Raw genomic sequence first — 15,030 nt, 5'->3', positions numbered from 1 at the left:
TGTGGCAACTTTGGTTTATTAAAAAAAACCAACCCTGTGACTTGACTCAGTTCCCTATCCTAGCAGAAAAATGTCCAGTAAAAAAAGGTAAGACAAAACCCCAATGTGTGTACAGTCTTCTGCTGGGTTTGTGAGTCAAACAAAAAAAAGGAAGAGGTCCTGCTGTGTCTGAGTAAGTCAAGGAGGAAGGGAAAGAGCACATGGCTAAAAATGATGGAAGAGGAGCTGCAAGACCTCTTACTTCCACTGAGATTTTGAATTAACATGACCACTCCAGAAAGAAGGCATCCCTTTATGCCATCTGCATCAAAATTTTTCCCGTGTCTCTGTTGGTTTAATTTCCAGGCATCAGTATGTTTGCATTGCTTGGCATCACCCAAATTAACTTATTTTTATAAAAGTTTGCTCAAAGTAAAGCCTTAATGTTATGTACTATGACATATGGTGACCCATACAGTCACTACTGTGGTAACCAACCTGAAAAGATTTTAAGAACATTCAAAATGGTAAACTGCAACTTCTGCAACAGTAGGAAGCTAGTAGGATATAAATGTTTCTGAAGAATCCTGCAGATTTTAGATGCTCTGTAGAAAGATTAATAATAAAGTATTATTTTCTTAACAAGGGTACCACAGAAAATTTTAAGTGACTATGTACAGTTGCAATCTTCAACGGATCATATAAGGATTTCAATATTAACAGTTATTACGTTTGCGTGTACTATTTCAAAATCAGAACATAATATTTCCATGTTAAAAAAAAAAGCACACACACATACACACACACATGCAAAAAAAAAGGTTTTCATCAAGACACCAAGTCATCAGACTTTAGGAGTGCTAGAAACTACCTTATCAAAAGAAGCAAAATCATAACGGCTTCAGAAATATTGAGAACTCACAGCATATATTGACTTTAGGACAAAGAGAAGATCACTCAAAATCTCTGATAATCATCATTTGGGGAAAATAAAGCACTTTTCTAGTATTTGCTTTTAATATTTCAACAGATTTGGCTAACACCTAGCCCTGATGACCACTGATTTGAGATAGTTGGATAAAATTAATCATAAAGGTCTGAATAACATAGAGCCATGCATCAACTTCAGTACGCTGTTTCTCAGCTGGCCTACATCAGTAGGATCAGTAACTTCACCAGCAAAACACCCTAGAGCTGTTTGGAGCAACCAACTTTCATTCATTATTACTTAAATGCAGTAATTCCAGTCCAGCAGCACTTTACTATAAATAATTTGTCAGTAAACATTCTCCCAAAGCAGAGTTTCCTCTGCTGCTGAATTACATTTGATTTGAGTAATCTGGCAAAAATTATCTTGGGCTCAAGATTCCTTCAGAAACTGCATTTGTTAAACTGAACAATTTAACACTACAACCATAGCCCCAAAAAGTGTCATCTTGTTTGCATAAGTCATCATCAAATTTAAGTTGAAGACATTTCAAACACAGTATATCTACATTTGAATATAGAAAGAAAAAAAAAAAAACACAACAAAACAAACCACAAATCATTAGTCCCAAACATTCCTTAATACTTAGCTCCACAGCCAAAATGACTGTTGTCCACCAGTAACTGTGGGTTCAGTCTTCAGACATGCAAGGATTTTAACACACTAGTATCTTCAAATATTTGGTTCTACAATAAAAACCAGCTCGAGTATCAATGCAGATGACTAAACACAAACTCGTCCACACAATACAGTGTGATACCAACTATGTCTGATCTGAACACTGTAAGTCGCTAAAAAATATTGTTTTACTCAAAGGCACAAATGAAACAGTAATTAAGTTAATAAAAGTTTTGATTGAGCTGTTTAAAAAGAGCCCTTCTGTCATCATCAGCACATTATCAAAATGAGTACATAGAAAATTCTCACCTTATTTCTGCCATTATATCCTCATGCAAATCCTTTAGTAAGAAGGTTATTTTGTTCCTGTCATGTTCTATGGTAGACTGAAATATCATTTGCAAGATCTCTTGCACAATCTCCAGAGCTCTGTTTTGGGACTGAGTAGAAACTTCTCTATATTGTGCATTATCAAAAAATGAATCAATGAAGTCAACTATCTGAAGTTCAGTATTGTTTATATGCAGAAATTCCTCTATAACAGAAAGATCAGCAATTATATGAAGGAGAGTGTTTAGCAAAACTGAATTAGCAGTGTGAGAATTATTCAATTTTTCTCCACGAAGATGATCATCAACAAACAACATACCAGTGTAATCTTCCTTAGACTTATTTTGGAATAGTTCCAAAAAGTCAATAACATCTTTGACAAACAGCAGTAGGTCATTTGATGAATTTTCATTAGCCATAAGGAGAATTAGAGTATGCATTATTTTAGAATAATTTTTATTGTTACACTCACATAGAAAGCTGTTCAAAATCTCTTGTATGTCTTCAAAATTTCTTAACATAGCATCTACAGATGATGTATTAAACTGCTGTATTAAATCAGGAAGAGCCATTGAAGAGGACTGTCCGGTGGCTACCCTTAGTAATTGAAACTCTTGGTCTATGACTGCAAGTAAGTGTCTAACATTAAAATTCACCAATAAATCTTCTATGCTTGTAACTATAGGAAACCAGAAGTTCTCAAAGGCATCAGACATATTATTGTTTCCATTTAAAGCTGATAATATCATAAGCATTGAGTATGTCTGGTTTCCAAGAGAAGAGAGCGTCATTAAAGGCTGAATTACAGAAATAAAAGAAAGGACAGCTTCTGTATCTAGAAGTCCAGAAACTTCACTGGTCATATTCTTAACATTTGTAAGAACAGTCTTTATAAGTGATGTTCTTGAATGTCTGTTCCAACTTAGACCATCATAAAGATCATGCAGATGTTCAAGAACACCTTTGGCCATCTCCATTTCTGCCACTGACATACTGGCGAGAGTTTCTACAATTTGTAAAGCCACCTGTCTCTTAAATGTGGAGGAACAATTGATTGAGGATGTATTATTCACCTGCAGTGGCACAGTGTGGACAGACAGCTCATTCCAAAAATCTAGCAGCTTTCTGAGAACTGAGCTATTCATATGATGGAGCTCAGAAAACTTCAAAAGAATAGAGTTCCATTCTTTGATTTGAAGAAAAAAGCAAGTCAGATTGCGAGCGATATCTGTCTGAAAGTCTTCCATAGCGCATGAGGAACTGTCATCCAGAGTGACAAGTTTCAGCTCCCTAATTACTTCAATGACTGCATTGTAACTAAGAGTAGAATTGCTATGCATAAAGTCACAAGGTTTAAAAGGGGGATCACTCTGAGGTGTTGCTGTTGTGAGAGTCCAGCAGAATGACACAGAAAAACAAACTGAGAACTCTGCAGGTTCATCAGACATATCTGTCAGTGTGTCCAGTAACATTAGAAGACTTTCTACTTGATTAGAGAACTCCTCTTCAGTAAACATTGGCATTTTTGCTTCCTGAGTCAGTATGAAATCATATACTTCTGTGAGTGCTTCTGTTATGTTTCCATGAGCTAATCTTTCTGTAAGGCCGATGACATCAAGGAGGAGATGGAACATCTCTTCTACATCATAGAGCTCATCTTGTTTAAAGACTCGTGTTATTTGCCATAAGCCAGTCAGGTTCCAATTACAGGAATTGTTCTCAAATGCATCCCACCAGTCTGTTAACATTCCTAACTCAGAGATCTCAATATACAAAGGTTTGATACTTTTAAAGAAATTATCTAGGCTCCCCTGGACTTGTTTCAATTGACTTATCAAGAACTCAACATCCATGTTCCTCATATTTTGCACCAGGGCTACAATATGTTTTAGAAACTCTTTATCATCTCTTAATAGAAAGCCAGTAAAGCTAGAAGACTCGAAAATTTTAAGTGCCTTCCTTACCAGTTCAATATTCAGAGCTGCTGTTTCTATCAGTTTCTGGACAAACATTTTTTGTTCACCCTGCAATTCTGAGTCAAGTTTACTAATCACATATTGAATGAACTCCATCAACAAACTGGTATTTTTCTCATGCAAGAAAGGTTCAATCCCAATATCCAAATGAGAGGAGCTGTTTTCTTGGATTTCAAAATTTGTATTTTGCAGAAAAGTTTGAATTTCTGCCAAATGTTCTACTGATGAAAGATGAACATGGTGAAAAGAATTAAGGAACATCCTTGAAGTCCTGTTAAATTCATGGATCGAATGACTAAAATGTGTCTTATTTGATGTATACTGTGAGTGCCCCACTAAATCATTAACAACCATTTGTATTTGCCCTCCAGAGTTATTTAAAAGTGTAAAAATAAATTCAAGCACACCAATGTCATCTTTCACATAAAATTCAGGGAGAATGAATTTTAAAGTTTTTGCTATGATATTGAAATAAACATTTGCACAAATCACATCAGAACCAGTTAGGGAACATTCAGGGAGTATCAAACTAAAAATCAAATTAACAAAGTCCATCACATTCATTAGCTTAGCATCTGTCTCAATGTTTCCCAGAGATTTCAGTAGAAATAAAATATGTTTTGCACTTTCAAGATGTGAAGATGACTTGTATTTTTCACTGAGATTACTTAATCCACGCATCCATCTGTTGCAATCCTCTGCTTCATCCACTGTACTATAAAAATTCAGAAGGGAATTAAGATGAGATGAAAAATTTGTTTGCAAATGGCTTATGTCTTTCAGAGTACTGTCCAAAATTAGTTTGGTAATATTCTGGAGAACGCTGATACAAACCATATATTTGCCTTGAGGTACACTTTTGAAGAAAGCAGCTGTGTCTTTTATCTCAGTGAGAATAATTCCAAGTTCCTTTTGGGAGAGCTTGAGAATAGTAGAAAGGGAATTTCCAATGGAAAATACACCAGCACCCCTATCTTCTCCCTTGGGTCCTCCTGAGATGAAAGTATCAAGCCAAGAATTCAAAAACTCTCCATTAGCAACCTTCAGTATAGATTTCTGCAATTCAGTTATCATGACTCCCATCATGTCTAAAACACTTTCTAAACTGTTACCTTTAAGTGAGTTTGTGACACCAATTGCATTGATAAATACACTTTGAAGATTAGCAAGCAAAGCTTCAAAATCTTTCCAGTCGTTTAAATCACCACCTCCTTCAAACATGATTTTTAATAGATTCATTGCTGCTGTTGCATCTTCAACAATAACCATAGCTGTATTATTGCACAGTTTGTCATGAGTTGCATTTAAAAGACTTACAGAAAGATTTGCCAAATCATTTCTTAGATGGACAAAAAAGGTTGAATTCAAATTTAAGATTTTGGATGCTTCTTCAAAAATCTCTGTCCAGCTTTGAAGCCATGTAAAAGTGCAGTCCAAAGCAGAAGGCACACTTACCTTATCTCCCAAGTTTGTTATATTAGACAGAACATTGTCCAGTGGAAGCAAGAGTAAGCTGTAAACCTCTTCTGATTGATCTACAGAAGTAATATTTGATAGATAAAAATCAATGCACGTATTATTTACCAGGCATCCTGGGGAGATATCAAGAAACTGTTCCAAATAACAAAAAGCAGCTGTCTGGAGCTCTTTATCCATAAACAAAGTTTTAAGGCTGCTCAGAGTGCTATAGACAACTTGCATCTCTTTTTTTCCTTTCTGTGCAAGAGACTGGGCCTGAAACTCTGTGTAGTTGTAAATGATTAGCAATTTTTCACAGAGAGACTCACTGGTAAGGTTCCAGAGGAGATCAAAAGTTTCAGACAGAAAATCAAAAACTCGATCCCTATCTTGTAAATCATGCCATACTTGAAAAGATGAAATATCTTTTGAAGTCTCATAAAGAAATTTTAACAGAGTGCTATTGCTCTCAAAATTTAAGACCAGATCATCATTCTGATGCAGAGAGAAAAGTATAGGAAATAATAAGGCCACACTAGAACTGTTTAATTTTTGTGTGGTTTTAAAGAAATTGTGCACAATTTCTTCTAATTCTTGCACTTTATATATAAAAGTTGCATTTGAGAGTAATAAAAAGGAGGTATTACTCACGCCATGAATTGTGCTGAAAGACACATTGACATGATCATCAGTCAGTGATCTGACCTCATAGAGAGTCCTCAGGAAGTTTGCACTTAAGTGTTTCAGATGGTTCAAAGCAGGAACATTTAACTCTGGCCAATCAGTCAGGATATTTTGGAGCAATAGCACACTTCTATTATGGATTTTATTTTGTCTAATGGAAAATATAATTCTAGATAAGGTCTCCAATACTTCCTCCTCTTCCACTTGACTCAAATGAGAAAGCCTAGAATCAAGTTCATAGAATACAATTCTCACTATGTGCCAGAAAATTTCTGTATTCTCTTTTGTCCAGAATCTCTGAAGAGGCTTGAAATTTTTTCGTAGCTCATTATGGAGTTCAGAAACTGCAAGTGAGAAATTAGTGGCGGATTCCTTTCCCTCAGCAAAATTTTTCATCCATGTAATTGTATTATTCAAGACATTTTCAATTAGAGACTGGTTTGAAGAAGTTGAGAAATCAAGCATTATAATTTCTTCTATGACTTCTACAAGATGAAAAAGATGATCCACTTCCTTTTCACCAGAAATCCGTAAATTTTCTTGTCTATTCAAAAACTCTTTGAAAGCTGTCAAAATCCTGAAAAATTAAGTACAAGTTTTTTCTTGTTAGTTGCCTAGCACGCAGACAAGAATTGGTAAAATATATATTGTATAATTTTAGAATATAGGTTTTTTTATTTTTATTTTATTATATATATTATATATATTAATTATAAATATGTAAATATTAATTATATAAGCATATAAGTATATATTTATTGTATTTATTTTTATTCGCTTAACTCAAAGAAAGTTCAAATATCATATCACCACAAAACCTGAAACAGCACAAATGACAATCACTTTTGTTTTCAAAAACGTGACAAAACTCACTGAAAAGCCACAGCCACATTCAAATCAAAACCCAAATGTAGGTAGTTAAGTTAAAGAAGCGTGCATTTATCAGTAATTATAATCAAGCTTGTATGCCACAAGGAGTCAAACACCTTTAATTTAAGTACGTCACATTTTCAGATGCCAAAAAGAGCAAAGCTTTTATGCTCCACAACTAATTCTTTTATAGAAAGAAACTTATCAATAAAATGGATCAAATCCTCTAATTTTCTGTGAATTGTGAAGATTTTTTTTAATAATTATTGAAAGCTAAAACATTCCAGTTGACCAGCTGATAGCTGAACACTGTTACTCTAATATCTAGAAAAAAAACCCCAAATCTGAAATCACAGTGAAAATTGGAATGCTCCAACTGATGTTTCCATTATGTCAATACTATTTATCAAAAGAAAAAGTGTTTACTAACTCTGTAAGACTGGTTGAGATTGAGATGCATTGAAAAAGGAGCATTCCAATGCAAAGATCTCAAGTTGTAAATACTTTTTTCTTAAATACATTTTCTTTTAATAGTTAAAATGCAGAACAACGCACACCATTAAAAAGCTTTTTGAGGGAATTTCTGTGTCAATTTTGGGAATGGCTTCTACAGAAGAGAAACCAAGATGTCAAACATTGGGAAAGAAAAAAAAAAAGCATTCCCCATGTAGAATTTCTTTCTTAGACCTATTCAAGTTAAAGAAATACCTCTGCATGTATAGCAAGGAAAACCCAAACAAGTCAAGTGATTTTGTTAGTGCTACTGTGTAAAGAAAATAGTGTATATTCTAGAAACAGTATTTGAGACCAAATCCAAATCCTTGCCCTAGAAAATGTGTCTTTATAACAAAGTTGGGAAAGAGGACAAAAGAAAAATGATTGAACATTCAAGATTTCAATTTGCATTCTACTTAACTTCCATTTTATTTTTACTGTAGATATTAAGAATATCTTATCTTTTGAAAACCCAAACCAGGAGTTCTTTGCTTCTAGAGACCATTTTAATCAAGCTGCTAAAGTCCCTGTCAAGCTTTGCTTGAATGAAAAGCTTGTCATGACCTGCCTAACAGTGGAGGAAATATTCAAAATGCGCCAGGAAATATTCAAATTGCACCATCTATAAATGTTTGATTCTTCATCTTTCATTGCATTGATAGTGGTTATTTCCATTTGATAGGTTAAACAAGGGATTGATTTAGCAAGGACCTAAAAAGCAGCATAATGAAAAATAAAGCTCAAAGTCCAGAAATGTAATTTAGAAAGTATTCTTATCTATTAACAGCTGTGATCATCAGCATAGCAGGGTAAATGGTTCACAGCACTTAATAGCAGAGGCAAAACTCAACAATTAGTCTGCAATTGTTCCATGAGGGATACTTTTTTACTTTTTTTTTTTTTAAAAACAGAGTGATGATTAAATGGCTTCTGTTTCACTGTTCATCTAGACATTAGCAGAGCTATAATGCAAGTGTAGTGACAAGAATCCCTTGTAACTGTACATTGGAAGTGTCAGGAATCCACCACTTTGGTTATTACTGATAACACATCAGAGATAGAGATATCTTTTTTTTAATGCTTTTGAATGACAGCCACAGAGACATAACTTTCTTTGCAGGATTCTATTTCTTACCAGTAATACTGAAAAACACTAGTCATTTGGTGAAAAGAGGCAGGGTAATTATGTTCAGGAATTACAAAAGTCCAAAGTGGAGGTGGGGTAAAGGATTTCTGGAAAATGGTTAAACAAAGAAAATACATTGACTAGTTCAACCTTACCGTGCCCAGGAAATAAACAAGGAATAATCTGGCAAGTCTTGCAGAAATGCTAAATAATGACCTAGGATGGTCTCCAAACTGAGCTTTTGTCTAGAACACAGAGATGCTTCTAGTCTATCTGCAGAGAAAATCAATATTTCAACATCAAGAGACAGATCAAAAAAACGTTTTATGAACTCATATGAACAACTCGATTGACTCCCACTGAAACAACCAGAATAAGTCCTACCAAATTTAGCAGGACATGAATGTGTGCAGAAAGAGAAATACATTACGTAATTTTTAAAAGTAGCAAATACGTAATTTTTATTCAAGTGTTTGATGTTAGTTCTACTGAATGATTGAAAGGAATGAAATGCTGAATCAATAAATATCAGCTCTACATAAGGCACACCTGTATTTTCCTTACAGAATTCCTTACAGAAAAATTAAAATATAATTCCTTACCAAAAAAAAAAAAAGGAAAAATATAAGATATCTTTTGAATTATACATGAGCTGCAGAACTAGTTCAAATAAGATTAGTTTTATTATACCAGAACACACTTAGTGTGTATTCAGCACTGAAACGAACACTAATATTTAGTTTTACTTGGAATTTCAGTAAAGAGAAAGCAGGTCTGTGAAATTCACTATTAGTGCTCAGATAACTGAAATATCTGGGACTGTAATAGATTACAAAACCTATACAATCCATTCAGATTTGAACAGTTCATTTCACTAACACAGTTCTTTCATTAAAGAAGTCCTGCTTATTTTTGCATATATTCCATAGCTGCCCACTTACTGATGAGATATTCAGCACATTTCTGATTAGCTCTACTGAGAAAAAGAGCAGAGGAAAAAAAAAACAAGTGTGTTCAGAAAAGGAGATCTTTAGCAGGAACAAAATCTTCTGCAAATCCCAAGAACTAGCTTAAAAGAAATCTACCAGTAACCTAAATGTTTCAGAAGCTGGAATTATAAGTGGTCAAAACACAGAAGAATTCAGAGCATTGTGAGAACACTTAAAGGAAATGAGCTGGTGATATTGGCCAAGGTCATTTTTTAGAGCTGTTTTGATTAGCCACATTATGCCCTGCTTCATAGCTCCACTAAAACCTTGAGTGACACAAGTGTTTAATGAGAAAGAATTATGAAATGGAAGATCTCCTATTCCTCAGCATAAGTCTCAGACATTTCAAAGTTTTCCCCAAATAATGAAAAACTAGTGTATTCGAAGAAAGTTAACAGCAGATGGGTCAGGACATCTGTAATATCACAGGACAACTGGGATGAAAGAAATCAAACATCAAGTCCTTGCCTAACATGAAACAAGCCTAGAAATACCTCTACTGGGTGACCAGCTAGTTTGGTCTCCCATTTATATCCTGGATTTAAGAAGCCTTGCAACAGTATTCTGTCAGGAAAAGTAGAGACTCCAACCAGGTTCGACCAGTTGGAATTTTCCCAATAGAAATGGACAATACAAAAATTTTCCAGCTGGCACTAAAATCACAGCTACTTAGCAGAGTCAGGCTCTGTATATTTTAAGTTTTTCTTGCTAATGATTCACCAGCTGGTGAATCCCGAGGTTGATGGAAACACAAACAGAAACAGACTCACAAATGTAAAAATCATCACCTTTTCCCTTTCTAAGGAATACCATACTCTAAAACAGACAGGGAACCATCAGAATAAAGCCTGTGCTGTGCAGTAGTTGTTTCCTCACCTGACTGATCTCCCGTGGAGCCTGCTTCCTCATTCATGGATTGAGCTACCTTGCATGTCCAACTGACAAAAGTTGTTAAATCCTTCCAGTATGGGTTTCCCTCAAAAGCAAACAAAATATCTTCAAGTGTATTATTAATTCTGAAATGACACAATAAACAAGGCTACCATGGTTAAACCAGTGATTTCTTTCAAAGTCAATTACCTTGTGAACACCTGCTGTTTCTCAGTAAATCTCTATTTAAATTCTATTGCTAATTTATGCATACAGAGAATCCTATTGACTTAGGGAAAAACTGAGGCAGGCAGGGTAATAGCAGAGTCCTTTGCTAAAGAAATCAGCACCTTAGTTATTACACCACTCTAAGCACAACTAGACTTTACTACACAGGTTTGTGAGCAGAAAAAAAACTAAATCTAAAAAACCTTTTAAGAAACTCCCAACAAAATACTCTAGTTCAAAAAGCAGCATTCTGAAATTGAAAACAATTATCTAGAAATGCTTCTTCTTGTCCTGAAATACACCTTTGCATTAAAAAAAAAAAAATCATTGCTTTGTCCATGAAAAAAACCCAAACAATCAAACAAAACGACAAAACACATCGCATAAAAATAGTGCTGAGCTTTTCTTGCTCTTCAATGTTACTTAAACACAGGCCTCTATTCCTAGGGGCCTTTTAACTCTATCAGTTTTCTTGATGCGCAAAAAAGGAAAGGTAAAGCTAGTCCTCCTGGCGATTTCATAGTCATTTAGAAACAGAGAGGGAGGGAAGGTAATCAACCATTGACCAACGGCAAAAGGGACAGGAAAAATGACGTAGTTTTTCTGATGTCTAAGATGTTATTAATAACCGTGGATTTAATTCCTGCTGCCAATGCAGCTTTTGGAATTTCTGACAGATTCTTTAATGCTTAGAGCTAATAGTCTTATTGCTTTAATAGCAAACTCTTCTGTCAATTTTCTTATACATATCAGTAATGTTGATAGTTGTCTTCTACACATGTTTAAGCGTGTGACCTAGGACATCTGATACAGTTTAACTGCAACTTCACATTAAACACATTATGTTCGTGCTTTACATTGCCAATCAAGAATAATAAATTCCCATCCCATTTTAAAACACTTTATTAATATAGGGATTTGTCTCTAATATACTCTGATTTAACTCCATTAAAGCTTAAAACCAGTAGAATTACTGAGTCATTGCAAATTACAATCGAATTAATAAAAACATGAATAGATTTGCTGCCAAAATAGAAGAACAGTGTCCACTTGATGCGTTCAGAAAGCAACTTGAGGCTGCAATACCCCTCCTAGTGCCTTTCTAACTACCCTCTTCAATGTTTTCCTGGATCTCCCAAGAGTCCTGTATATCCAAGTTTCCAAGCATCCTGTGCAGCACAGTACCAGCGAGGTATGTACCAGAAAGCAGGCTGAGAAGTAGCAGAAAATGTTTGGATGTGAGAAGACAAAAAAAAGGGAGAATAGCTTTTAGAATCATAGATACCTGCATATCCTCGGACTATTTCCATCCCTACCCCCTCAAATACTACTAACAATTAAAAAAAAAATAAAAATCATCCTCTACCTTCCTGTTTGTGATTATAGAAAATTGTTAACAGTAGGTGGTAATCAAAAGAAGAAAGCAGGGTTTTAACCTTTTTATCTATTCAGTTACTGGTTATAATACCTTACTTCAGGCTGGTGCCACTCAGGATTGTTATGTATTAAAAGGTATATAAGATACATACAGTGAGAAGAGCAGCTGTTCTTGACAAGAGCTGAAATGGACATCCTCCTCAGATGGTGCCTCTGTGCTCAGCGATTGATTAATTTCACAGTAATAAGCATAATTTTTGGTTAGCTGCTCTTCTATTTCTTGCCATCCCAAATAACCATCCATTATTGAATCTGGCAGGCTCTGTTGTCCCTGAGTTACTTTCTGCAGAAGCAGGACCTTTCACAGTAAAGAAAGCAATATTTGAAACCAGTAAAAGGGAAACTCACCCGAGACTTTGGTCCTGCTCCTTAGATTTGTAATAATCATGACATTAAAATCCAACATGAAGCAGATTAAATAAACTGCCTTTCAAACGTTCTTATTTTTTTCTGGAAGCCACAACTACTTAGCGTGTCTAAATGTCACACCCACACCAAGAGAGCCAGCAGGACCACTTGTGCCCTGCCCCCAAAAACATTTTAATCAGTTTAAATAACCAGTTATCCATTTGCTTATTAATAGCAAACGCTAAGTAGTAAGCTACAACCCCTGCTAATTTATTTTATTTTATAATAGTAATAGAAGTAAGGCACTGCAAGCTTTAAACCTGAGAAGAATTCAGAAATACTTACAGATTCCCTTAGAGACTGGAACTGGTTACTTAGCTTGAAGGTCACCTCTGAGCCATTACCAGGGCACACGTATATTGCTAAAATGTCAATGTCATCTGAGCCCTGTGGAAGTCTCAGGGTCTTCTCAAACATTGTAAGCACGTCACCGCATATGTAGGAAGCATTGCTCATCAACATCTAAAATTTAATGGATATACTGTCACTTTAAGAATGAACTCAGGGTGAAGGAACAGATTTAATTCACACTCCGTATTAATTCTCACAATTAAATGTCAAAAGAGAAAAAAGTACAAAGTAAAGTTGGACCAAAATGCTACTGAATAATAAATGAAATAGTCTACTTAGCAAGTATTTTTTATCCCCTGAAATAAGCCTCTGCAGCTTTATGCAAATTAATATACAAACATTAAATAACAACATACCTGTTTTAGCTCCACAAAGAGCCCTCTAACGTCTAGATGAATGAATCCATCTCTTTGGGCAAAGGGAATCTGTTTTTCCAGGATACGTAAAGCTTCTGTAAGACATTTCCCCCCCACACCCCGTGAAGAAAATATTTAACCTACAGAGTAATTCAGGGACAGTATAGCAGGGGGCATTCTTCTGAGAAAGAAAACCATGCATGACATGGTTTAAAAATACAGCAGTTACAGAGGCATAAAGGTTCCACTTTGGTTTAGATAACATCCCTGCCCAAAGTATTCCATCATTTTGCACAAACTATGTACATAGCTGCACTCTGCACTTCTGAGGAGCAAAGACTGCTCCCCTCCTGCACCGCCACCGAAGAAGGCTCATCAAAGCAAGGCAGAAAGAAGACCAGCCTTCTTACACCAGCAAAAGTATGACTCTATCCCCTTTCATGGTTATATCAGAGTAGCTCCAAGGACTTCGGTGAGCTTTCATGATTTTGAGGAAAGGAAAATGAAGTCCTGTGTGGCCTTCTAGCAAATTCTTCTGAAATATGGAAAGGTAGCCAAATTCCTTAAGCTCCCAAGCAAAACTAATCTTGCCATTCTCAAATAAAAGACTACCACAGAAATGTTGCCAGGTCACGTTAGGGACCTGCCAAATTCAGTAGCCCTACAGAGGTGATGCTGCTGTGGCTCCATGCTCCCAGACCCAACCAGCAGCAAGGCTGAACAAGTAGGCACACAAGACAACATGTATACAGCAAATGCACGTGACCAACCACGCAGATCAACACACGCAGCACTCACATACACACAAACAGCACCAACAGCCTTATCCTGTTCACCTTCCTGGCTGGTCAGGGTGGAGGTCTGTTAGAGGGAATATATACAGATATATAGATATATATATACACACACACAGTGTGGATCCCCCCTAGTAGCTGGGGAGTCCCTCCCCAGTTGCTGGCACCTGGACATAAGAGCCCTCGAGGCTGCAGCCCTGCTCCAGCTTCTGGTACAGATGTGCTTGCCCACACACACAATGGATCCCTGCAATAACTGCTCTTAGACCAGGTCCATCTGGTCCTGGTCCCTCAGCTCTCCCCAGCTGCCTCACACATAGGAGGTACGCAAACAGGTCTCTCAGTCAAAACCCAGACCTCATGGACTCTCTGGTATTGGCTTGAACCTCCTGGTTCCTCCAATAGCTGACTCCTCACTTTCAGAGAAGTGCATAACTGCCCAGCTCCCACGCCACCTCACTCACCCTTCAGCTATCCTAGCCTGATATTCACTAGCGATCACACACTGATATGCCCACCCTCACTTTGGTTTCTGACTCCACGGACACACAGGTCCCACCCCATTTGCTAGCACTTCATTTCATTCATTCCAGCCCTTCCAGTTGCTGTGGGCCCGTATGTGTCCCATGGGCTGACCTCAGTTGCTGCACACAACACACTTGCACAGAGTTGCTGCCCATACACACACTTGCACGCAGAATAGAGAGTCCTCACCCAGGAAAAGAGTGAGAAATGGAGTTCAGCGAGAAGGCAGGACAGCCTGCAGGGTTGCCTGCCCCTGCAGGGCATGGCCAGGAAAGCATACTGACCAAGCAGCCTGTTTATATGTGAGCAGCCCCTTTCATCACCTTATTTCTATTTTCCCATACTTGTTCCTCCCCAAACCACCTAGGTCACTTCTCCCCACCTTTGGCTCCTCTTCCAAACCTCCCATACTAAGTCTTCTGCAATCCCACAAGGCGCTTTCCCTGCTTCCCATAATGAGCCCATACCTAGACAGTAATCCCCTCAGTTTGCAAGGTGACCGAGCCTTGGAGGATCCAGGACAGGGTACCATTTGAGTTCTCTCACTT

The 15,030-nt window shown here is 36.7% G+C and overlaps 1 protein-coding gene across 1 annotated transcript in view; it reads right to left on the bottom strand.

Moving 5' to 3' along the window:
* ABCA13 (ATP binding cassette subfamily A member 13) overlaps window positions 1-15,030 on the bottom strand; it is a 202,081-nt gene that overhangs the window by 146,416 nt on the left and 40,635 nt on the right. Inside the window, exons 11-12 of the mRNA XM_074576273.1 lie at window positions 1,895-6,610; window positions 478-584 (exon numbers count right to left, since the gene is read on the bottom strand). Of these exons, the coding sequence (XP_074432374.1) occupies window positions 478-584; window positions 1,895-6,610 (4,823 nt within the window). The remainder of the gene's footprint in view (window positions 1-477; window positions 585-1,894; window positions 6,611-15,030) is intronic.

This window comes from Larus michahellis, chromosome 2 (genome assembly GCF_964199755.1).
Source record: "Larus michahellis chromosome 2, bLarMic1.1, whole genome shotgun sequence".
Lineage (NCBI taxonomy): Eukaryota > Metazoa > Chordata > Aves > Charadriiformes > Laridae > Larus > Larus michahellis.
This window is presented reverse-complemented; position numbering and strand designations above follow the sequence as displayed.